This window comes from Gambusia affinis, linkage group LG10, assembly GCF_019740435.1.
Source record: "Gambusia affinis linkage group LG10, SWU_Gaff_1.0, whole genome shotgun sequence".
In the NCBI taxonomy this organism is placed as follows: Eukaryota; Metazoa; Chordata; class Actinopteri; order Cyprinodontiformes; family Poeciliidae; genus Gambusia; species Gambusia affinis.
Genome location: NC_057877.1, coordinates 21,336,233 through 21,363,245, shown reverse-complemented (window position 1 = coordinate 21,363,245; position 27,013 = coordinate 21,336,233). Strand labels below are relative to the sequence as shown.

Here is a 27,013-nt window from a genome sequence, read left to right as displayed (position 1 = left end):
ATAACTGCTTGAGATCTTGTAGCATTAATCCGCATTTTGAGATCCAATGTCACAAATTAAATGCCTCCTGCTATTTACCTCTTAAGAAGTGAAGCACAAAAAGCAACTGCAAAAATATACGTTGTTAGATTTACTCCCATTGCACCTTTTCAAGTCACTGGTACTTCCTGAAAAATTGAGGATTTCTTTTCCTTTGCGATTATAAGACCACATACAAAATTAAATTCCAATATGTGCTGGGATTTTTTTTCTTTTCTTTATCTATTTATAAGGCAACCAGCAACTTCTATTTTCTTTTTCTTGCTTTTTTTCTTCCTTCTCCTTTTCTCCTTCGTGTCAAGCATAAGCCATGGCAACAAAATAGGTTTAAAGCGTGAACAATTCTAAAAGAAGGAATAAACTGACAAAACATATCACCAATGCAAATGTGGATTTACCCATCTCCCAATTCTGCTGTGATTAAGCGAATGACAATTCTTGAAGGTGCAGCAAATGAGGCACTTTTGAGATGAGGGATGATTACCATGGAATATTAATGCTGTCTTGTTCTTTCTTTTCCTCCAGTGGGCATAAAAAGCAGCAATTTGAAATCCATTGTTGCTTAAACATCCAACAACAACAGGCACTCCCTGTAACATTCTATGTCGTACTGTGGAATTATTTATATGGGGAATTTGGAGTGGTGCTGAATCTTCATCAGTAAAGTCTTCTCGTCTAATGGGTCTTATAATAATATTGAGGTCCTTCCATTGTTAAATAATAAATGTCCCTGTGAACCATCGATATCAGTCAAATGTGTTAACGGCCAAATGATGTGTTGCCTTGGCAAGGCACACCATTAAGCTATCATTCGTTCATTCTGACTGATGAGAAAAGAACTTTGCTGTGTTTTAAGACTTTTGCATTTTTATTTTTGGCTGCATCATTTTGTGTCATTGAGTTTTATTTGACTTGTTAGCCTTTCACTTTACATTTCAGCTCAAGCTCAGGGAATCTAATGAACATATGAAGTATAAAAAATGGCTGTGCAATGTTCATTTTTTTAATTTGTAGGAAAAAAAAAGTAAAGTACAACACATAAAGGACTGTAGTATGTTTGTTCCTTACTAGGAAATAATCAAAAAACTGAGAAAAGTGTCACACTCTAGCTCCGTATGCATTCCACTTAATTTAATCAATGTTTCAGCCCTCAGGCCTTCTTCATCTTGATTCAGAGCTTGATCAGTGTGATTAAACACAACTAGCAGAGGGAGGCCTGAGGGCTACATCAGAAGAAAAGTGCAGGTTAATACACTTTACTGTATCAAGCTTTACAGGCATTTTCTCTGTTTCCAAGGCAATGGCCCTTTCAAAGGTTCCAAAATATATGCTTTTAAAAGTCATCCCTGTGTTTAAAAAAAAGGTTAAGAAAAAAAAAAGGTTAAAAAAGTAAAGTTTGCTTATGGCTATACGTCAGTTTAAGACAAGTAATTTTAGAAATGAGTTGCATTCAAGTCATACTTGAATGCCTAAGTTGAGAGAAATATAAATATAATTAGTGGAAATTTCCATTAAAAACAAAAGCAACTGGGAACTCCATCACTAAATTAGCACAAGGCAAAGATTACAATTTTTGCTTTTCTTGGTGAAATACTCCTTGTTACAGAAGTGTTTTTAATTTCATAGTCATTATCTGTGTGTGCTGCAGAGATAAATCCAACTTGTAAAAAATACTAAATTAATGTTCACATATCCTGTTTGCAACAATAATTATTGGATTATTGGAAAGCAAAAGTTCAGCATGGGAGACATTACCTGAAAAGGCATATTCCTAGTTTAATAGCACATTGACATGGACATTATTGCTGACAGGGGTGGAGTAAAGTTGAAAAAATAATTAAATAAGTTGCTCTGTAAAAAGGATACAGTATTGACCTTTCCACATCTTGTCCCAACAACAGACATATTTGTTGTTGATGTCTTGGCACATAATTGTAAAGTGGAAGGAAATATATCAATGGTTTTTACTAGTTTTTCAAGATAAAGCTAAAAAACTGTGACATCATCCTTGGTCGGTACTATAAATAACCACCTTTCACTTCAATACAGCTGTAAGTTTATGTTCCTATCAGATTTGTGCAACTTGAAAATGAAATTGTTGCAGTTTTTTGTTTTCAGAAATTGAGATTTCTTTCCTAGATCACCTTCTCCCATGTCTATTTCATATATTTGCTGTTATGACAAAATCTCCTCAGTTTTTGATGAGATACTAATTACAAATTAAAAGGATCTCTGACACCGTTGGATATAAATGCAAATCACTGTTCAGATATGTATTGGTCAACATGTTATAACTCCGTATAAGTTTTCCTTCGCTTTATAAACAAGCACTACTTTGTCTTGCTTTCTCATGTAACATTCCTTTAAAGTACATCAATGCTTGAGACAAAATGTGCCAAATCTTAAGGGGTATGGATTGTTTAGTAGACAGCAATACAGCGATGTTTTGTATTGCTCAACAAAAAAAAAAAAAAAGCACCAGAAAAACCTCAACAAAAAACACCTGTTCTTTTTTTCTCTTGCAAAAGCTATGCAGATAAATATTTGTTAATTCTGCTTTAGGTTCACTGAGGGAATCTTAATCTTCATAGCATTAGTGCTAAGACAGAGAAACACATGCACTTAGTAAAACAGGCTGGAATGTTTAAAGTAATAATTTCTGTCTGCATACATCACATGGCAAACCCTGAGGACAAACTGAAATTCATTGACATACTAAACAAGTCACTTCCATTTTATGGGCATCACAACTGCTTATTCTAGGAAAGCCTTTAAGTGCAATTAAATGTTCCATTAAATACAGCTGTTGGTTATTCCATCTCAGTCAGCACAATTATTTTGTACTCAGTTATGGCACATTAATAATTCCCCCACCATCCGATCAATGTCATTTTTTTATCATGTTGTCAAGATAATTTCAACATTTGTCTCTTAAAAAAACAGATGCTCAAAGAGGAATTAAAAAGTTCTAGATGATACAATGAGTATTTAATTTTTTATTCTTAATTCTAGGGTAGCTTTCAAATTGAGAAGGCTGACTGTGCATGCGTGCTCTGCTCCACTGGGTTCTTTTTGCAGATGGTCTCATTGCTATGCATAGAGGAGACATCTTTAGATTTGCATTTGGTCAATTTTCTTCTTTAAGTTGGACATCTGTCTGGAGTAGAATTTAATCTGCCAGTGCCCATGGAGGCTGCTTGAATTTTAATTAATTGCGTTAACACACTAATACTAAAAAAGAAAAATGGAAGTCAATTTCTCTCCCGGCAGGACTCTTTCTCTTGCCTGTTCTGTTAAAATGAAAAAAGGAGCAGTAAGTACAATTAAAGAATCAGAATAAAAAAAAAAAAAAAAACTTTCTGTGTACAGTAGTTGTATAACAAAAACATATATACAAAGCTGCCAGCTTGCATTATTTCTCATGCCTTTGTGCTGTCTGTATTTTCAGTATTGACCTTGTAGCTCTCAAAAGCAGATGACAAGTAAAATGTAACTTTTCTGCATGCAGTGGCAAAAGTCTTCTATTTCCTTCTGGCTGGATGTGACTGGATGCTTGTTGTCATTAAACGAGCAAGAGGGTGTTGTTACTTCTTATTGACCTTTGAGAAAATATTAAAAACAGACTCTGTTATGGTGTTAGGCAATAATTTTCTGGAGACAGTGAAGATGATGGATTTACCTGCAGAGTGGCAGTTTATCTTAGCCATGCTGCCTGGGTGTATGGATCCTCTACACCAAATTTTTCTGTCAAGAATGATTGAGCTTAGTTTGTGAAAAATCTGAACGTGAGTTCAGTGCAAAGGAAATATATTTGTGTTTTAATAAACGTGTGTTTGTGTTCGCATCAACAAATCTCTTTTCTCTTCTTTGGTCCTTGGGTTTGCTGTTACATCTTTTAAGACTTGAAAAAGATATTAAGTGTTTTGCTTTGTGCCAGTGTAAAAGAAAACAATTTTTACTTAAGCTGTCTTACTTCAAGGTTTTGTTTTTTACTAGTACAAATAACAGATTTAGTTTTTGTAGTCTTGTCAGTTTTTAAGCTTCTTTAGAAAGTTAATTTCTGGCATATATCCTATGACACTGTTCGTGGGGTCATATTTCTTTTCTTCAAGATTTTCAAGGATGCTTAGCTCCCATACCTTTGTTTTCGTTAATGTGTATCTGTATATGTTTAATGTAATAAATTCTATGGAGATATTAACTAAAGACAGCTTGATCTGAGCAGCTATGAATGTTGTCTTTTCCAACAAGAAAACATACACTAAAAAGTTATCCGTAAATATTGTGAAGACTACTGGTGCATGTAACATGATCTAAACAAGCACTAAAAACTGACTCAAAAAAAGCATGTATTCTGGGTCTGTTGCTTTTCCAGTGTGTCTAATGTTTTATTCATGTCCACTTATTCTACTTATTCATGTGGCAGCAGCTGACCTTACTTCCCATTGGATCCAGGTTAATGGAGACCTCTGACTTATGATTACTAATTTAGTAGAAAAGATCAAATTGCTATTATGGGTGATTTAGAAACTGACCAGTTCTAGTTCAAATTTCTAACTTGCATGCACTGAATATACAAGGATAAGTAAATTCTTGTACACAATGTTGACAGAATAAAGTTTTCTCCTAGACAAATCCTCTATGGACTTTCTGGCTACAAATTAGGTAGTTTTTGTTCATATCTGATGGAACATTAAATATTCTATTTATGTCAGTGTATCAAGACAGAATCGACTTGTTTTTAAAAAGAAGGCACGAGACTTGTCAAAGAGAACAAAGATAAATAAAACACTGAACTTTGTTTAACAGGAGGTAGAAAATCGACCCTTACATCTTTGAAGTCTGTGCCTATAAGCAGAATAAATAACTAAGACATTATTGCAGTAATATACTATGTATCTGCTCAACTCAGTTGCATTTACACACAGGATATTTAGTGCATAATCACTCAAGTTTACAAAAAACCTCATAGGTTTTCACTGTGCTATAAAATAGGACTATGTGCCTACATAATATAATATATAATATATATACATAATATATACATAATACTGCCTCTTTAAAGCCAAAATTTTGTGTAGTTTTTTTTTTTTTTTTCCTAAATTTCAGAATATATCACAACATGCAAAATTGTGACTACAGAGCTTTTGTTTGAAGTTATTTGAAAATAAGCAGTACCTCATAAATTAACCTGCTCATTCACAGAAATAAACTGTTTCAGCTTATGTGGAGCTGATCATCAGTTATCTACCACAACAGTGTCATAATGTTAATTTTACCTATAATTTTCTCTTGGTAAAGCTGGAGATAATTACAAAATATTTACCTAAGTTAAATACAAAATAAAGAGTGTGGGCAAGTTCAGAGGAGAAACAGTTACTAGACTAAAACAATATCAAATCTTGTCATTTTGTCACTTATTTCATGTTTTAAAAATGTTACTTTATCATTAGACACACTTCAGAAATTCGACATCTGTTACCAAACTGCCATGATTCCTTTGTCTTGTATTTCAGTGTTCCTTGTGTTTAAGGTTTATTATCACTTTGGGACCCGTATCAGATGAGTTACAAAGCTCTGACTACAAATCTCAGGTGGTGGGAATTTCCGGAGCACTTATTTTATTGGTTCTTCAGCTCAAAGAGATGATTACACAGAGTGCTTCTCAGAAGAATGCTTGTCAGATTGATCTGCACAATGTTAGCACAGACTTCTTATAAGTATTGTGTAGCGCCACAAATGTCTATCACCGTTCATAAATACAAACTAGAAAACAGGTCAAAATCATAGTGCGATGTTTTTCCTACTCTCATACTCCTACACATTCAAGCCTTTTTTGAGTCAATTAACATGACTCCAAACAAAATGGCCTTACCACTTCCAGATGGCGCTTCCAACGTTCCTACTCATGAGAGAACACTCTTGTTAAACATGTCTTGTTAAATGAGTAAAATATCAATAATTGAATGAGATAAGGATTTGCTCCATGTACAAACAGTTGTTTCACAATGTGTAATGAAGAAAAACAACACTGATGGTCATAAAGTGACCGTGACACTAAATTAGAGCCAAATGAACATTCTATGACACCAAGTTTGACATCTTACATTGTAGCAGTGCATATTATACAAGTACTATCTCTGAGTGAGTGAAACTTGCACTGAATGTGTTCATTTCCTTTTAATCAAAAATTTAACTCACAGCAAACAGATGGAGGAACTTTTCTTCACTCCCATATTCACATTTTTTTCTTCTTCTTCTGTTCTCCTTTTTTGAGGGAAATGTTTGTGGCAAAAATGTATCTCTCTTCTCATGCAGATGATATCAAATAATCTTTAATTGTTCTGTTTACAAGTGTTCCACAGACAAACCAGACATTACAGGAAGTTGCTATCTATCCACTTACCGACACTCACGTATGCACTAACATCTAAAATTGAAAATGGTTCAGATGAAAAAATGGCACTGTGGCAGATCAGATTATCAATTAATATACTTCTTATCTTGAAATCACTTTTTAATTATTTTTAATGTTTCTCCATGCTTTTAAAGATACTTTTATAAATTATTTGTTTCTGCCTTTAATTTAAAACTGACTTTTAAAACAGTGCAGGATTTTCTTTTAGGAGTTATCTGTAGTATTTATTTCTCTTTGTCTGTTTAAAAAAAAAAAAAACATGGCTTGTTTTTCTCTGTGCAACTTGCAAAACAGATTTTTTTTTTCTTTCACTAACAGTCTTCTTTAGTCCTTTTGGACATTCAGAGTAAAAAAAAAAACAATTAAAAGTATGAGTGCATTAGTGAGTGACTCCAGATCCCCTTGTCTACATCTTTGGGCTTTCAACAAACAGCACACAACTCTGTATGGGAAAAACTTTGAGATAGCAGAGATCACAGAAATGTGTTGTAGTCATCAAAAATGTTTAGTTGTTGAAGCAGGAGAACATTCACTCTTTGGAAAATGTTGTTGACATATTGTCAACTGGAATCATAAGCTAATTAGAAAGCAGTACAGTATATATATATATATATATTTTTTTTTTTTCCCATCAAGGTATTTTAGGTATACTATGTGAAGAAACTGGTTGCCAACATGTGCCAGGGCAGATTTGTTATGCAAAAGGGATATATCCAGAAGGTATCTTAAATGCTTAATTGACTTTAATAACATTGATCTGGCTTCTAGATGCAGTTAGCCAGTGTGGTGCTTACCATTGCTCAAGCAAGACTCACTTGGTCACCTTCTCAGCACAGTCAGCGCAACCTCAGCAAATGCAGCAGGCCCAGATGTGGTTACCAGTGAAATCATACAGGTTTCCAGGACGGGTCACGCACAGAACTGGAGTAGACTAAATTAGTTCTCCCTGTCCATCCAAGCCAGATTCATTTCCATTTTCAAATCCTGCATGGTGTAGCGCAGCTCTTCTTCATTTTTTGAACTCACTTCAGGTAGTACAAGCTGCACCAAGCCATATACTGCGTACAAGCAATTTGATAGCAGACTGCATTTGTTGATTGGCTCATGATTTACATCACTGCAAATTCTAAACTACATTTCAACCACGTCCGTAGACAGGCCGACATGTTGTCTGCTATCAGGCTGCCGCTCATGTGATGGAGTGTAATTATGAGTTTAATCTTGAGGAGCACGAGGATCATTGGCGTCAACTTTTAGAGCAGAATGACAGTGATTTAGCAGCCCTACAAGCAGCACAGCTTTCTGAAGAACGACCACGCAATGAAGAAGCTAGAAACTGTGCAGCTCTGGTCACTTATAATTTAGTGTTTGGTGCTGGTAGATGAGAAACTCCAAAACTACATAATATTAGTTTGGCATGAGGTGCATTTTTTTTTTGTTGTAGTTAATTGGAATTTTTCTTTAAAAAAAGTCATTGCTTGGATATTGGTTCTTTTGACAGCATAACCTAAATCCAAAAGGTTGCACATGTTTAAAAAATAAACATCAAGTGCTAAATTATAGATACATGTATTGTCAAATAAAAGTAAAGTCTAAGTTCAGCTAATCTGAACTGCTTTCATTATGTTTGGCTCAGTAATGAAGCCAAACATAATGAAAGACAAAATTAAATATCTTGCTTTAGTTGAGTAATGGAAAACCAGATCCTCCAGTTTCTCCTGATTCAACTATAGCTCCTGGTTACCCATAGCCTGCCCACATTCCTACCTATATTCACGTCCAAAATAGTAAGAAACACCCTCCAACATAGGGTAGAAGTCAACCACATATTAACCAGTTAGAATGAGACTTAGTAATGGAGAAGCAGCTTAAATGTGCTGTTGTTTCTTTGTGGTTCTCGGAGAAAGTGCATTTTACATTAAGGGCACCTTGAATTCAAGGTGTCTTGTTAGTAGGTTTCTACACCTTTTTGCCAGTAAAAAAAATAAATGTTGATTCCACTAAATACATAAAGCACAGCAGGACTAATATGACTAAGAATAAAATCATTTTAAATTTAGAAAATTCAAATACTGGATGCCAGACCAGATGATATCCTTAGTATTAATGCATCTTAGCAATTGCAATGTTTAAAGAAAATTTCTGAGGTGATTTTGGCTCTAAACAGTTGATTATTGATACAGGTTGGTAGACATAAATGTGCCCTCAGACATCACCATTTACCACAATTTTATTTGGATACAGTAGATTTTTCCAGGCATCTCTATGACAAACACTAATTTTTCCATTTTCTAGATAACAAAGTGTAATTTGGCAAAAACCCAATATTGATCATAGTATATTTAAAGGTGTATGCTGTTATTTTAAATGAATACTTGGCCGCGCCCTAAATTGTTTCTTGGCTCCACCCACTTTGGTGGAATTTTTCTAAATTTGTTAGGGGAGGGGTCTGCTTAAGCATCTTACCCTGTCCTGACACATGAACTACATGAAAGTAGGGAACATTAGAAGCCACACCCATGCTTCGTAGATGCAAAAGGACTTGCAGACTGGAGCGGGTGCACATCTAATAAGAGAGAGGGAGAGAATTTCAATTAACCTGAGTACAACCATAACGTCAGCCACTTGCCGCTGGGCAGGACCAGATGTTCTGTCCTTCATGCTTGTTTTCCAGCTCCTTCTTCAAGCATGCCAGTGGACGCTCACAGAGTTGTCCAATTTTTGAAATGAATATCTTGCACCCCTGATTCTGTACTTTGCCTTGTTGCTATTCAATTTACCTTGGCCATACCATTATGACTATGACATTAAACTTTGAAAAATTTGTTAGTGTTTCTTTTTTTCCTTCTTTCTTTTGTTCTACCTTTCTTGCTTTCTTTGCCTTCCACATTGACCTATTTTTTATTTAATCCATGCAAAAAAGGAAGTAAATTTAATCTAAGTATTACTATTATTACCTGAATTAATTGAACACATTTCAGATTGGTTTGTCTAATTATTGTGTTGTCAGTAGCCTACTTGAATCAACTTTCCACCCAAATAGTCCAGTAATAATATTGTAAATATCCCGCAAACATCTGCTCCATTCCAATACACAAATCCTGAGGTGGATGTAAAACTAAATAAGACATATATATATATATATATATATATATATATATATATATATATATATATATATATATATATATATATATATATATATATATCCATTGTCACATATTTATTTTAGAGATGACTCAAATGATCTCATCATGACATACACCAGAAATGTTTGCCTCAACATAATTTCAACCTTAGTAAATCATAGAGTCACTATTCTAAAACAACATCATCCTGCAAAAATCTAAATAGCTTGTAATATAGTTTCATTTTCTGAAGAGACAATTTTGTTGTTAATATTGAAGTCAGATTCTGCATCTCCTTTCATAATTGTTTTCATGTTTATTTCTCTTTGTTTGTTATTAGTGAATTTCTTTCTCAGTATGAATTATCATCTGGCTCTGCTTTGCTTCTTTTAGGTGACCGAAACAAGGACGGGCCCACTTGGATGCAGTAACTATGACAACCTCGATTCTGTCAGCTCTGTTTTGGTTCAGAGCCCTGAAAACAAGATTCATTTGCAAGGTTGGCTATCCATAATTGAACTCCCCCCAATTTCTGAAGGAATTGTCACAGTGTCTGTTCCCTGGCAAGTTTATAACTACAGCGTGAGAGTGTCAGAACAAATTTAGCTTCAATCACTCTTTCTTTTTTTTCTCCCAGAGCATGCTTGCAAAGTTTTGAGGTAAATCCCAACCAGCAAAAATCTGGAACCGAAGTAGAATAACTGTGGAGTAAAAATAAAATTGAGTGACTCTTTGCATAAATGTTTTTGTTGCCAAGCATGTGCATTGTAAATAAGAAAGGCACAATCAGTCTTAAATCAATTATTCTACAGATGTTGCGTACAGAAGTGATCTATACTTATACTGCAGTGCTTAAAGGACATTTGTGCAGTTCTTGTTTTATTCATCTATATGTTCGTCCTGTTTCTTTTATTGCCTCAGGCCTCCAGGCCATACTGCCAGAATATCTGAGAGCCAGGTTTGTGCAGGCTGCTCTAAGTTATATTGGCTGTAATGAAGAGGGCCAGTTTGTGTGCCGGGACAACGACTGCTGGTGCCAGTGTGCTGTCGACTATCCGCAATGTAATTGCCCTGAGGTTGATCTGAGGGCTATGGAAGGCAGTTTACTGCAAATCAGAGATTCATGGAACATGGCCAACCAAGACTTTGAGGCATCAGGTCAGTGTTATTCTCCTATCTCTCTCTGATTGATGGTGGAACTTTCTCTGGGGAAACGAATGCACTCCATTGTCAAAAGAGGTGAAAAGTATAGAAATGATTTGTTGATAGGAGAAATTGGCAGTGATGTATTTACTTGGACTCTTCTCTTAATGAAAATATAAATTAGAGATATATCTGGTGTTGTGCAGCAGCATGTTGGTTTGGCTACAAATTATTATTGATGAGGACCTTAGACAATTACTAAAGTTTGTCATTTTGATCAAAATTACTAAATTAAGGCACTGCCTAGTTATACTGAAGTAATAGTCAAACAGCTCTGTTGCTGTCAATTGCTGTTTAAGGTTATCTGCCTTGTGAAATACAGAATAACAACATTTCTCCAAAATAAAATATTTTAATAACAAAATACTTCAAGATTCAGTAAAAAAAAAAAAAAAAAAAAAAAAAAAAAAAAAAATTTTGTCAAGATACTCTAACTAAGCTAGTAAGATTCAGTTTAACTACTAGGTACAAAATGAAAATAAAGAAAAAAAAACTATTAAACTACTATAGGGGAAAATTGAGGCTGCTGCCAACTCATCTAAGTCCCATATTTAAGTACCACTTATACATATATTAATGTGTGTGAATGTAGGTGGTGTGCTCTGACCGACTGCAGCACAAACACCGTGAGCTGTGTAGTAAGCACAGCAGGACTTATGGTGGATAACTTCTTAGGCAGGAGAAGTTTATCTGTATAGCACATTTCAGAAACAAGTAAATTGAAGGTGATTTAAATTAAGAACACATAAAACAACAAGAAAGGAACAGACATTCAATTTTCTCAAATATCAAAATCATCACCACAAAATATTTTCATAAAGACTAGATTAATTGATGTTCTAGTCATTAGTAATCAACTCTTAGGAAATTATTTCAGCTTTGATTTAAAATGAACTAATCATTTTCACATTTTTCAGGGAAGTTTATTTCAGATTAGAGGAACATAAAACTAAATGTTGATTCTCCCTATTTGATTCTGATTCTGGGGATGCAGAGCAGACTTGAACCAGACGAATAGAGTGGTCTGGAAGGTTGACACAATGACACCAGGTTTATAATGTATTTTGGTGCTAAGCTTTTCAGTGATTTCTAAATCAACTAAAATACATTTTTTGAGCTATAGGGAACCAGTTTAAGCACTTTTGAATGGAGATGATATGCTCTATTTTTCCAGTTTCAGTAAGGATGTGAGCATTAGCAGCTGGGATAACGGAGACAGAATTGCCTGTATCTATGATCAGATTCTTTCTGCATGAGCTGAGACAGCCAGTTTCAGACTCCTAGGCTTATTTTCGGTTGGGCTACAGTCATTGATTATAGAGACAGCAGGCCATATTTTACTTTGGATCTAAGGAGTTTTTTTTTTTTTTTTTTAAGATATTGTCTTGTTCTCAGCCATCAAGATCAAGACCTTCACAGACCTCTTCTCCATGATGCGGTCTGTGAAGAGCTTCAGGCAAAGACTTAGAACACTGCTCTGCTCATGTTGTTATACCTCTAGGACATCACGAAGATTACAGCTGTAGGGAACTCCTCCTTCCAGCAAACTGTCATGAAAACGGGTTAATACTATGCTTGCTCGAATTCAGAGTTTTTACCAGTCTTTGACTTCATGTTTCCATGTGGCTTGTGTGTATCTCAAACTGGTTTTACAGTCAGCTTTACTTCACTTGCAAATCTTTCTTTTCCCCATCTTATCATTATGTGTTGTTAAATTATAGCTCAATCTTAGATGTGAAACAGTACCAAAATTGACTTTCAGACATTTATTTATTCAGGAATTATATTAGACTACAACATGTCAAGGATGGGTTTCATGTGCACGTTGCCATACTACGTTCTGCCATGAGCATGCATTTGTTTTGGATTGACTGAAAAACTCCATAAACATAAAACCTGGTATTAGGACAAATTTTACATTAGATATTAGAACTAATATAAAGCTGAAAGATTATGTTTAAAATTCAGAGCATCTTAAAATATGCAACCCAGGGTTACCAAGACAATTTGTATTTACTAATTGCCAGAATAATGAATGAGATAAATGTATTTATTTATTTAAAGATTGGCCAGAAAACTGTAATCAGTGCAACACTATCCAAAACATAAGTCAGTCATCTTTCTACTCCCCAGTTGGGATGACAATCTCAAGTGTGTCTTTTTCATTCAAATGTAATAGCCTTCATTATAGCCCAAAACTACAATTTTAGTTTCATCAGACCGCAACACATATCTTCAAAAGTTTAGGCTTAATCCCAGAGTGCAAACCGTCATTAGTGTTTTCAAGTAGCTATTTTACTAATAGCTTCTTTCTCACTAGTTTCCCTGTGGATAATGACTTTCTTAAACTAGCTTCGGCCTCCTCATGATGACTTTTGCTACTGTTAATTTGCACATTTCACACCAATATACGTTTTATCTCTGAGGCACACAAGCCCCTCTGCTTTCAATGGCTGGACATAGTCATCGTGTTTATTCTTTGTATGAACCAGGGATATTGTAGCTTCAGACATCTGAGGCTTCCACCTCATATGTACTTAGCTATTACATATTTACCTATATAGTAAATGTGATCAATTTTCAAAATAATGTAAATCAACATTTAGCACGTTTTTTAATGGTAAATTAAATGTTAAATGATTATAAGATAACTGATGATAAATATCTAAAGACTGAAATACAATTATCCAACATTCTTATGGTAATTCAGCACTAAAGACAAACATTACAAGTGTGGAATCCTAACTTGCAGGATGCACGGTAGAAGGTGCATTAACAAGGAAAATTGGGAAAATGGTTTTAGTTAAAGACTTGAAACTTGATCCTGAATTGGGATAAATGACCTGACTTGAAATTTGACGGACTTGTTCCTTGAAGACTTGAGACTCTGAAAAAGATGATTTGTCAATATCTCTCTTGTAGGTAGATTGGTCAGTTTTAATAAAAATAAAAATGTTCTGCGATAATTCTGCAGACATAAATTGTTGGAAAACCACAGAGGTTATTTTGTTATTGTTAACTGTCTTCAAAAGACCTTTGTTTCTTTCTACGTGAGACAGTGTTCTCCATTTATGTCATGGGAATTTCTCCTCATTAGTTTGTACTTAAGCAAAGCAATGATGAAATAATAAAAAAAATTGATAGTGGCTTAAAGCAGTGTTGTTTAACAATTGTGCAAGATTTCTATGTGACCTAACAGAATCTGAAACATCCAAGGGTGAGCTGACTCTGTCTAAGCATCATTGAGCGTTCAAAGCACATCAACCTAATTCATGACGTTTATACATGTATCTGATGGTGGCATTTTTGCCTCTGTGTTTGTATTTCGATTGTTTGGTCCAGAAAACAAAAGTGCATGTGAATTGATGTGACTGGATCAACAGTGAATCAGTCAAATGAAGACCCTCCAGTAGCCTGAGGAGAATTTGTCATGCCCTAAAAAGGAACCACAGTTGCTATAATCCGTTAGAAGCACATGATGTAACTTCTAATATAATACTTCACGGCTCAGTTATTGCCATTTTGTCTGTTAGCCTTATTTATTATTTCTTGATAAACAAAAGAGCACATCAACAGATTTTAGATGATCATTTTTAATTCCATTTATGTTCTGACAAACTGTCTCGTGTAAACGATTTGGAGGTTACGTCAAACATTACCTCCATTCTGTGCATGTTTTTATTTTTGTACCTCTCTCAACTTGTCTGTTTCTCTGTTATTTTCCAAACTTAGCTGCATTCACGAGCACATCACTGTTTGAGACATTCCCAGCATTGCCTTGAGCCATTTTCAGTACACCTTGCTGGTTGAGACCATTACCACTGGCTACATGTTTCTTTAATGAGAGCAACTCGATTAGCACATTCTTGGCAATAACTTAAGCAGTGAGGTGCACCAATAGCACAGTTTCAGTGCAGTATTTATTAATGAAAAATAAGTTCCTATGAACCCCCTGTGGACCTACTTGCACATTTGATCATATGGAGAACAACTTACAGCCTTACCAGATTTTTAGATTAATAATCAAAACTTTGATTGTTAAATTAGCTTTCTGCTGTCAGCTTATGGTAGATATGATTTCCTTTGATCTCACGCTGAGAGTAACATGGTTTATTAAAGAAATTATATATTTTTCAGCTAGATCAGTTTCTCAATTCATAATGGACAGAAGGATTTTTGTTTTCTGGTGCTCATAGACAGAACACTCTTGTGTAGGAGAACAGAACTAAAACACAACAATCCAGACACACAACAACCTCTATACTAGAATTTACCTATACATCCTCACCAAGTCACATTTTACGTGAGAATGTTGTCTCTAAAAAATGAACACAATTCTCTGCACACAATCCATCAATCATAAGCGGTCTGAGACAATTAGAACATTTAGCATTTCTTAGTTAAGCTGGCTCATAATTTTGTCATAAAAATTTGACTAAAATCTGATAAGGTTAATTTTATTATGCTTAATTATTATGGTAAATAGACAAAATTTATATAGACCCTTTCCAGTAATAATGACCACTCAAATAACTTTGCACTACAGATACATTCACTCTCACAAACACAAATACATTGGCGTTAAGTGTCGTGCGTGGAAGTAAAGCAACCTTCCGATTGCAAGACGCCTACCAGAGTTGCCTCTATTATCTATATGTGCTCCACCCAAATCGCTCTTTTGTCTTACTTCTCCAGTTAAAAGTGTCATTACATTTTCAATCAGTGGCTGACAAGATAATAATGGTGTGTAGATAGTAAATTTCCAGCAATGACGTTTTATTTCAATGAGAGTTTATGTCATCTAGCTTAATTTCGCAATTTTGTAGTTTCCTGAACATACAAGATTTTAATCATCCTAAAGCTCACAAAAGTTCACTTCAATGTTTTAAGTCAGTATGCTAGCATGTACCGTGATGCATTGTTTCTTTTATCCTTTCAGCCTTTGCTTGCAGTTATTTGTTCCTCATTTCTTTTAATAGCTTCTGTTAGATCTATTTGCCTCGCCTCGACACACTTGCAAATATCCACTGAGTTTTTTTTATTGCATGTCATGACAAATGGTGTTTCAATAACTCAAACAATGAAAGATGATGAAGGGTGGATGTTGTTTGGCATCCAAAAGCATGATATATTTCATCCCTCTATCGCTCGCAGTATCATTGTTGTTGAAAAATTAAATAGACCACAGAACCCTGCTGCTAATGTTGAGATGTTCGGTGCACAAGAGTAGAGAATTTGAAGAGAAAGACAAAGCCATTTTTTCTTGTAGTGTAAGACCCCAGTTTTTATGTATCACTAGACAAATACAACTAAAGCTGCCTAAAATATGGACTCTATATAGCATGATTGAATGATTCAGTGCCTTTGAAATACGCATATCCACTGCGTCTTAGAACATGTCACATTTAAATTCCATTCTTCCATATGTTAAAAAAGGATTTTATGTGACAGAACAACAGAAACTGGTGCAAAACTGAGACAAGGAAGGAAAATGATTACCAATTTTCTTTAACAAATAAAGATCTGGAAAGACTAATGCATTTGTAATTGCCCTTTTTTCTGTTATCCCTAAATAAATATTATCCCTACATAAGCTCTACTGCAACAAGTCATTCAAATTAACCTAAGGATTAAAGTCATGAAGAACTTTAAAGCAGGGTTGGCTTAAACATTGCAAGCTTCTTTTTGCACAAAATCAGACCCAGAAGGACAAGGACGTTCTACTTATAGAGACAGACTGAGAAAGATTTGAATCAAGTGTAACTTAAGTGGCCATGAGAACGATTAAAGGGATCCACAGCTCAGGTTAAAAAAAATCAATTAACTTAATTATTATGATTCTAAAGAATTCATAGAGCTAGAGATTGATTTTAGTTGATTATATCAGAACATATTTATGTTTTACTGAAAGTCCAAGCTTTCAGCCAACTGTGAATCTGTGCCTTTCACAAAAAACATTTCTGTCCAGAGTCTCTTCCAACAAAATGAAAGAGTTTAAATTATTTAGCAAAAAATATGAGAAGGTAATGGTAATCCACCTCAAAATACCTACAACTCCAATGATTGCAGTGACAGGCAATTCTATATTATTGACTCAGGTTACAATTTGTAGATATTTTTAAAAGCTTTGTGAAATCTATTTCTTTTTTACTTCCACTCTACTACATTGTGTCGATTTGTCAGAAATAAATTCCAATAAAATTATTATATAACTTTGTATTAATACTTCTTGGACTTTCACACTTTGTCATTGTTCATGTGTACCCAAATGTTCATTTACACAGAACTAGTTCCTTACAATCTTGTTTAATCAATACATGAGTTTCACAGGACAACAATACACACCTTGCACAATCACTTGGGAAACTATTGACACCTAATTGGTTTTCTAATCAAGCTGCCTCATCATCACGATAACGTTAAGTAATTACAAACAGTAGCGCGGTCATTTTCTAATCAGTCTTGCACATGTTTGATTTTCAATACATCCAATCATGATGATGACGACGGCGATGTTGTTATTGAATGCCTCGAAATCTAATCTGCTTTCTATTCAGAATGCATCCAGTAAACAGTTGCTCTGAATTGCTGACAGATATTATCCTCTGAGCTCCATGTCCACCCTGTTTTTCTCCCTGACTGATTTGCATCCAGAGCATTGAAAGACCTGTAGGCTGTTCATTAATGAAAAGGGGAAGAAACCCTACCCCAATCTGTATTTAGCCCTGCCTTTTCCCATTAGCATACACGTCAACCAATATTCTTTTCATTTAGCCCTGCAGCACTTGAAATCCCACGACCCTTAAAAAGAAATGTTCTCATTTGCCATGTCTAAACTAGCCAAATATAATTAGAGCAATGGAAAAAGAAGTTAACTCTGCCTGAATGTGATAGGAAGAGATTGAGACTTTCATTTTTCATATCTTTCTGCTTTCCAGAAGAGTTTCAAAACTTTGTTCGAAGGCTTCCCACATTCTACGCCATGAACGCGTCTGCCATCCAGTATTTCTGGAAGTCGGAGCCGTCCATTCACCAACGCTACAAACAGCTAGAGCTCAGCACACAGCAGCTTGCAAGCAAAGCACGGCGCATCATCAACAAGATCTTCACCCTCAGCAAGAGATGTCAAACTCAGCCAAAAATTATTATGCTACGGGAAAGGTGAGAAACGGAAGTTTTTCTGATGACCTTTCTTTTTTTTTTTTTTTACATGGAAGTGGATGTATGTGTTTGTGGAACACTCATTTAATCTTTCCTTTCACCTATTTGTGTAGTGCTTTTTTATCAGATGAACGAGGCATCACATAGTATGGACACACACAATAAATAAATTCTTTGACATTAAGCTGAGCTCCTGCTGAACTAAGCTGCAGTCACACCTGATCTCTTGGGTGCATTCCCATCCATATCTTCTTTACTTTCACAAAATCAGAACTATCCTTCTGTGAAATTAAAGTTTGCTGTATTTTAAAGAATGTTACAGAGTGTAAGGGATTTGCCTAGACAGTGAACCCTCGCTTTAACACAGTTCACCTTTCACGGCCGCGCTGCGTCGCAGAGGTTTTTGTGCAGTTTTTTCTTTTCACTGTGCATTGTTTTCTGCATCCTGATTGGCTAAACAGTCTCTGTGTTTCTTCTCTACCTGTGTGCCAATAACATTACGGTATTTAAATGTACGTAATACAGCTTACGTGTATTTAGATACGTAAGCTGCACATATTTAAATATAGGTACGTACAGCAAATATTTTTGCCCAGAAGAAAAAAAAGCGACATATACCAAAAACTATGTTCTTCTCTCGAAAAACACACCTGCACCACAGGCTTCAGAAGAAAACGACACTAGAGAGTGTAGTCAGACCGCAGCGTCACAGTCAGAGGCACAGTGAATTACGCGAGTCACAATTTGGCTTACTGTACTTCGTATTGATGACTAAAATTATTTTACTGTAGTTATTTGTAAGAAAGCGTTCTAGTTGTTAAAAAAATTCTTAGGCCTGAAAACAGTTTTTCTTCTTTAGTTTCAATGTAGAGTATTTAATTATGCTGTATAATAATTGTAAAAAATAAAGGTAACTACTTCATGGATTTCGCCTATCATATATTTAGGAGAAAATCTTGACTACCCACTTTATTTTGGTAAATTAACAACATTAGACAAAGAAGAAAAACTACTACTTTACAAACCTATAATTTATCAAAAAAGGAACAATGAATTGAATTAAGGATTATTAGGAAAAAATCTAAATACATCTACTTTGAAATGAGGTTTATTTTATTCTTCTTTATGCAAGAAAAACATTCCTTTTGTAAAAGCAGAACTCATCAAGACGGCAGATTTTTCATTTTAATTGTTAAAAGAATGTATGTTTTCTTTGACGCTGGTGGAGTTTTTAATGTTTTGCTTAGACAGAGATCTTCAATCCATATTTATGTGGTAAAGTTGCAGCTTCAGGCATAATAGCCAGTGAAATATAGAGCTGATGCACACTTCGCAGTTTTATGAGAATAAATTGTTCTTTTCTTTTTCTAAATTAGTTTTTCCCCTCTCTTACGTTCAAAAGTTTTGCTTCATTAACTCTTTGCACCCCCAGCAGTGTTTTGGTATTGTTTGCTCTGTCACACATTCAGTTCCTTGACACAAACAATATTTTGTTGTTGCTGGATAGAAGGGAGATGATTTACGTTTTCAAATGAGCTTGTTAGTGGAAATCTTTGGATAATTTGACTACTACGTAAGCCATTTCTGATGTCAAACATGAAAGGTAAAAATTTCTGACATGATAAAAATTTCTAACTTATTTTCTCTTTGTTAATAATGTCAACTTTTATATGATGTTACTGTAAGAAATCGCTTGGCCTCTTCTGGTGTAAAAGTTAGTGTAATTATTAAAATTTTTAAAGGAAGCTTATTTGAAAAAAAAAAAAAAAAAAAAAAGATCATCTTAAGCCTTGTTAAAGTCCTACCTTAATAGACATTACAGAAGAACTAGACATTGTGAATTCTTAATTGTAGTTGGCTGCAGTGAGATAAATTTATAGCGCTTATTATTGCTTTACTAGGTGGAGTGAAAAGTAAGTTTGAGTTGTAGTAAGCAGAATCTAACAGTGCAGTTTTTTTTTCCTTAAGTTTAAGCAGGTCTCTATTTAGGACAATAGTCTGGGGTTTGGGAGGTTTGAACTACAATCCTCAGTACTTGTCTCGTTCAAGATTTTCAAAGATAACATAGCAATCATTTCCCATTGGCTACTCATCTTCAGAAGGTGCCCTGTTAGGTTGTCTTTGTAAAACAAAACATTTTTGTTTATACAATTTCCTTAATAAACTGTCTTTAAACTTAAGTAAAACTAAAATTGTGCTAGTTGGAAACTACAATTAAAAACAAGAATATAAACATTACCTCACTGCTGCTGTTGATCATACTATATATAAGAAAAGAGTACTACACATTATTCACAAGGTTAGATATCCGCATCATACCAACTCACTTTTCTTGCAGGCTACATTACTTAGGTTTACAGGTTTGTTTAAATTTCACACAATACAAGGCATATTTTGTGCAGGATACAAGACATGACCAGATTACCTATGTGTTTAAGGTCTGAGAAGGAGGATATAACTTTGTGAGTAGCTTAAGTTTTAAGTTACTCATAAGTTACTTAAATTTTAAAACACTACAGCACATATCATAAAGGGGACGTTTTGTGTATTCATATATGAATTTCAGCTGTGGGATAGATTAAATGTGAAGCTGTAGCAGTGGTAAAACTTAAAATAACTTACAGTAAAGTATAAAGAAATGGTCTTTAATCAATGTACAGTGGGAATGAAGACAGGCATTGATTATTAACAGGGGTATATAAAATTTATGCTTGGCCATAAATTGACTTTTCTTTGTTTGGATCTAAGAGTTTTACTGAATTTGCAATATAATTCAGTGGTTATTTACTGTTATCATTTTAACTGTCTGGGATTTTGTTTGAGTAAAGGAGAGATATGAATCAAAACTGACTGACCAAAAAAAACTTGAAAGGAAAAGGGAGTGGAATTGTATAAGAGTTTACTCTACCCACTCCTTTTAGGACACGGAACTGATGAGTACGGACAGAGGGGCCAAATTATTTATTTATGCTTATTTGTTTGCTCTAGCTATATTTATTTTGTTGATTCCACTTTGTTGTCTTGCTATCTGACTGTTTTGTGTCTTGAAATTGGTCTGAAACTAAATAAACAAATACAAAAGTGATCTCAAATTATTATCAGTAGACTAACATAAACAGTCCACAATAGCACATTTTTACATCTTTAAAACCCCTACTGAAACTGGTAAAGTGGACTGAGTGGACTTTAATACTACCACAGCTGGTTGGTAATGTTAGCTTTGCTTCCTAGATTGTACTGGCAAAAATGTGCAAAATGTCTAACATTCAACATCTCTTAAGTAACCATGGAGAAATAATGATTTTCACTTTACACTTTGAGGTCAAGTTATCACTGTTCTATGATTAGAACAAATAAAAAAAAAAAAATGCTTAAATCATTTTTTTTATCTTCTTTTTATAAAACTGATTATTGGGAGACCTAAGCAGGGATACTGACTCTACACCATCTGTGATTTCTTGTGGGTCCAAAGTATGTGGTTATTAAAACAGGGCAGAATATTATTGTTATTCTTGTTCTGTCATAATATTGGGAGCATTACACACCGATAAAACATTTTAGGACAGCTATCTCTGGTAATGAGTTGCAAATGACTGGTTCACAATACATTTTCTTAAATTGATGGATTGAAGGAAGAAAAATAAGAACTTTAGGGTATTTCCCTTTGGAATGTCTCCTGGTGTTCAGATGCAAATTGACAGCTCACTGTGGTAGGGTTCAGAGTGATAACTGTACTCAAAGTACTGACCTCATATGGCTGTCGAATATTCTGTGCTGTCTTTGGCATTTCAGGATATTAAAACTGCATGGGGACAGTTATAGAAATTTTAAGTGGCTTGACTATTTTTTGTTTACAGTTAAACAGGAATCAGGCTGATGGTTATGTTGAACTAATGCATCCGATTACATTGAAGACTATGTGATGAGATGAAGACAGAGAGTAGTTCTTATGTAATTTCTATGAAATCTGCTTTCATATTTTTAAATAATCATTTTAATTGGGGTTTCTAATGCATTTCATCCAATCCCTTATTTATATAAGTGTAATTCTCTTGATTCTGCCCAACCCTACCAGTTTATTTTTTTTAAATAGTAATTTTAATACTTGAATTTTTAAAACAATCCTATTTAAATCCTGCATATATTCTAAAAAATCACATTCATGGCTCTTTGCTCTTATTTTAGTACTGCGGCATCAGGGTCCTTTTTATATGAGGACAAAGCAGGAAAAATAATATTGTAGGTACAAAAGCTATACTTTCTGCTGCACTGTATGTGTGGAGGTGTCAGAACAGTCATAATGAAGCTCTGCAGAAGAACTGGTGTGCTTTTTTTCAAATGAATGTTACTTTTAATGGAACAAGCTATAGTGCATCTTCAGGGGAAAATCTTTTTTTTTTTTTTTTCCCCACAGGTGTAAAATGAATCGGAGGCAGAAAAAAGTTTATGTGTGACATTGATCCGAGTGAAATAAACTAATAGACATAGAGGAGATTGCAGAATGAAAACACAGATTCTCTTTGGCCCATATTGCATGCCCATATTCCATGACTTTGCCTGCTGATCCAACGCAGTAGTAAGACAGCTTCCTCTCTCTTGCTGTACACAGTTTACACTCTGAAGTCTGGATATGTGCAGCATGAGTTTCTGAAATGCATGGTATTTTTACATTCAGTTCTTACTGACCTTTTAAAAACTCTTTCTTAAGAAAAACAAAACACTCATGTGTGCTGAAAAAAAGCATATTTAATACCTGCTTAAACATTTTTTAAAAGGCAATTTAAATCTGACAAACAAGAGTTAAACAGATGTAGATTTTAATTTACTCAATATGATTGTTGTTTATGCAACTTTTAATCACTCTTACTTCTAATTACTTCTATTATAATTCTTATTAAAGAACACAAAGTTACTATTTAATCCTGTATCTATCATCAAATAAAAAAAATATTTGCACTAAACCAAGGGATCAAGAAATTTCTTGAACATTAGTTTTGCTTTGCTGGTACAATATGCATTACAAATAGAGGCAGAACTGAAGAAATATGTAGATCCTCAGCCATAAAAGTCGCTTCCCCCTCTATTACATTGCTAGATCAAGGAATGATGTTAGAACGTGCATGGGTTTTGATCTCAAGATTGAAGCATGCAGCCCTGACTTATGTCATCACTTTGCTGGCTTCAGTGATGATCCATATTTTATATTACGATGGGCACCATAAATCAGACTTAATTAGATGGATTTATGCATACACTCAGAAGTGAAAGATATGTCCTTAAAAATAGGTTCATGTTTTACAGGATGGAAGATCTCTTTATAAGGGCAACATTGTTCCTTAATAGATAAGACATATATCTCACTACTGTGATTTCTGGAAGTGTAAAACTGGCCCCATGTAGTCTGTATTCTAAAATATTTGATTCGACTTAATATGTGCTGTCCACTATAGGCAAAACACAAGTATGTATCCAAAACAAGAAAGTGAGTTATGTTTGTGCTTGAATTTGGTTTCTGTACAAAAATAAGCTCTGTTACCCATGTATTCACCTACTGCTCTGGTTCTGTTGCAGGCCATTTGGGTATTGGCTCAACTACATACTGTCCATCATGTACTGCAGTGAAAACAACCACCTGGGTTCCTACATGGAGGAGACCCGGAGCTGCTCCTGCCCGTACGAGCATCCCCCCTGCCAGAGTGTGATCCCATGCACAGTAGGGGAGGGCTCCTCGTGCGCATCCTGCTCTTATGAAAATCGCTCCCGCTGTGCCACATGCAATCAGGGCTACATGCTGAGCCAGGGCGTGTGCCGCAACGAAGTGCCAGACTCCACTGACCATTACATCGGCTTTGAGACTGACCTGCAGGACATGGAGTTGCGCTACCTGCTGCAGAAAAGAGACAACAGAATCAGCATCCATGGGATCTTTGTCAGCAATGATGTCAGGCTGAATAACTGGTTTGACCCATCATGGAGAAAGAGAATGTTGCTGACTCTAAAAAGTAATAAATACAAATCAAACCATGTCCACATGCTCCTGGGCATGTCTCTGCAGATTTGCCTTACCAAGAACAGCACACTTGACCCCATGCTCTCTGTCTACATCAATCCATTTGGGGGAAGCCACTCAGAGAGTTGGATCATGCCCATTGACCAGAACAACTACCCAGACTGGGAAAGGACTAAATTAGATCTTCCCTATGACTGTTACAACTGGACTTTGACTTTAGGCAATAAATGGAAAACATTTTTTGAGACTGTCCACTTCTACCTACGGAGCCGCATCCGAGGGCCTTCAGGCAATGGAAATGAAAGTGTATATTTTGAACCACTGGAATACCTGGAACCGGGGCAAAATCTGGGCTACATGAAGATCAACAGCATCCAGGTCTATGGCTACAGCATGCACTTTGACCCAGAAGCGATCCAGGACTTAATTTTACAGCTGGACTACCCGTATACTCAGGGATCTCAGGACTCGGCCCTGCTGCAGCTGCTGGAGATCCGGGATCGGGTCAACAGGCTTTCCCCACCTGGAGCTCAGCCTCTGGATCTATTTTCTTGTCTGTTGCGGCACCGGCTCAAATTGTCCACAACAGATGTTACCAGGATCCAGGCAGCATTGCAGACTTTTAGTGCCAAGCAGCCAAACTCCATTGAATATGAAACAACCAAATTATGTAGCTAGTAAGTTGGCCGGTGGCCAGATGCACAGATGGAGCAGTTATCACACAGGCCTATCAATTGCGAGGATCAATTCTAAAGTAGTGCAATGGACATTTTGGTGGACTTTGTAATTGACATGAATCTCAACTCCATGACTGAGATTCTCATATCAACTTTTCCTATAAATTTGTATAACATCTTAGAATTGAATAGGTTTTCACCATACATGCCTCATTACTCTTTATGAAAAGGTTTTGCCATTCATGTTATGAATTCAAAGCTTTGTTGTCATATTTTACCAATGTGCTAAAATTTGTAGATTGTAGAAACATGATTCATTTGCACACATCAAACAGAAACATTATGTTGTCAAAGAATAATCCAACCAGTCATATTATTTCACAAAAATAATCTCAGTACCAGGGTGGTTTAATTTGGCATTAATTTGTTATTTATTTTAGTGTATCTCTCATCACAAAAATAGTAGTTTTCATTTTATTATGCGTCAATGGGGCATGTCTTTTTACTAGTTTTTTTTTTTTTTTTTTTTTTTTTTTTACTTTCCATACAAGGATCGTCACTTTTTTTCTAGTCTACAACACATTTTTGTAAGAAAATGCTAAATAGATGCTGTATCATGCAGATTTCTTGAGAGATATAATATAACAGGTTCACAATGTGTTACATGTGCTTTTATTTTTATAATGCTGTTGTTTGTGAAGCAAATGATATGACAACATTGTCTATAAAATGTACAGTAAAATTTGTTAATACACTTAATAAAATACATTTTTATGTGTGGTCTATATCCATTTTGCATGTTTTAAAAACTGGCTTTTGCTCCATATTGCTAAAAAGAGTGGATATAAGAAGCATGTAAATATAATCAGGCCAAGTCTTTGCAAAAACAATAAATTTGACTTTGACTTCTCTGTGCCATCTACAGACATTTCAAATATGCAACTCACACAGTTTTGAATGTCCTAACTTGAGATTTTTAAATAGTGTTTTTTAGAGGTCAGAAAGATTATAGAACAACTGACTTTTAGTCTTAAAACCAAAAAGTCAGTTGTTTGTTGTAAAATCATCTCAGCCTTTGCTGAGGAGCTGGAGGCGGTGACTGGGGAGAGGGAAATGTATGCATGTCTGCTGAAACTGTTGCCCCTGTGGCCTGGTTCCAGATAAGCAGATAACAAGTAAGAGTACAACTGATTTTTAATATGTAGAATAAAATGAAAAAGTTTGAACTCAATAAATTCCATAAACCCAGACAGAAGAAAAGGATATTTTCACTCAACTATAAATGTATTTGTGTGAAATATGTTCCACTCCAATATGACTGAAACATATCCACTTATAACACTTGAGTAAATGCTAACACTTGTATTGTAGCCCTGAACAAGATCATGCCATATTTCTGGATGTATTTGACCACTTTTTCTGGCAGAATTACTAAAGCTAATTTAGATTTTCTATAACAATAAACTTGTTTACCCAATTATGTTTTTTTTTCTTTAAATAAACAAAGCTTTGAATCCAAATCTTTAAAAACCTAAAGCATAATGTGATTTCATGAGTGCATGTAAGATTTTTATCAGTAATATAAAGTCCCACACAAAGTATATTTTTAAGAAATTATTCATAAGTTCACTCTGTAGATTTATCAAAAACTTTCAATGCCTCTCTGTCTTTATATCAACTCTTCAAGTACATCACACAAAAATAAAAATGAGTAAATGTGAAACAGGAAATAAAATATTAAGAAAGAGTTATTGGAAACAGTAACAGAAAAGGGGAAATGGCAGAAGGAATTGCATTTAGAAACTGTACAACTCCTTATAGTTGTTAAGTGAAATGTCTAATGGATGTATTTCAGATAGCTTATGTTTTGTGTGAAGGAGAAAAATATAACAAATTAGACAATAGCAAACTGCAGCTAATGCATAATACCAGACACTGAAGCAGCAAAGTTGGTGCTCTGTTGTAACAAAACATTGCTGGGTTTTAGATCTCTAAGCTTCAGATTTTTGTTGATGGATGGCTGCTTGGGGGCAGCGGGGAAGACACAAGAATCAAAGCCTTTTATTTCAGGTGTGTCTCTCAGTGGTTTGTACTCTGTCATAATTTGTAGAGGTTTATGTCTTATTCCAAGCCATGAAATAAAAGCATTACTTTTTGTCTCCAGGTGCTTTTTGCTACAAGTATTATGCTCTTCACAAAACCATTTGCAGGGACCTCTCTGATGTTTAAACATAGTAGAAAAGCAGTCAATGTGAAAAAGCTGGTTCAGAAACTGAGTTTGCCCAGAGAATTACAGATTATAGGCTCAGAAGGCAGTGAAGCTTCACTCAAAAAGTTTTCTGAAAAATATTAATGGCTTCTTTATGTTGAAATAGTG

General features: G+C 35.0%; 1 protein-coding gene across 2 annotated transcripts in view; it reads left to right on the top strand.

Moving 5' to 3' along the window:
- Positions 1-26,676, top strand: part of LOC122837998 (BMP/retinoic acid-inducible neural-specific protein 3-like) — a 57,614-nt gene extending 30,938 nt beyond the window's left edge. For both annotated transcript variants that reach the window (XM_044128249.1, XM_044128250.1), the window contains 4 exons: positions 9,979-10,084; positions 10,507-10,743; positions 17,727-17,949; positions 23,521-26,676. In XM_044128249.1, coding sequence (XP_043984184.1) covers positions 9,979-10,084; positions 10,507-10,743; positions 17,727-17,949; positions 23,521-24,637 — 1,683 coding nt within the window. In that variant the 3' untranslated portion in view covers positions 24,638-26,676. The remainder of the gene's footprint in view (positions 1-9,978; positions 10,085-10,506; positions 10,744-17,726; positions 17,950-23,520) is intronic.
- The last annotated feature ends 337 nt before the right edge of the window (positions 26,677-27,013 follow it).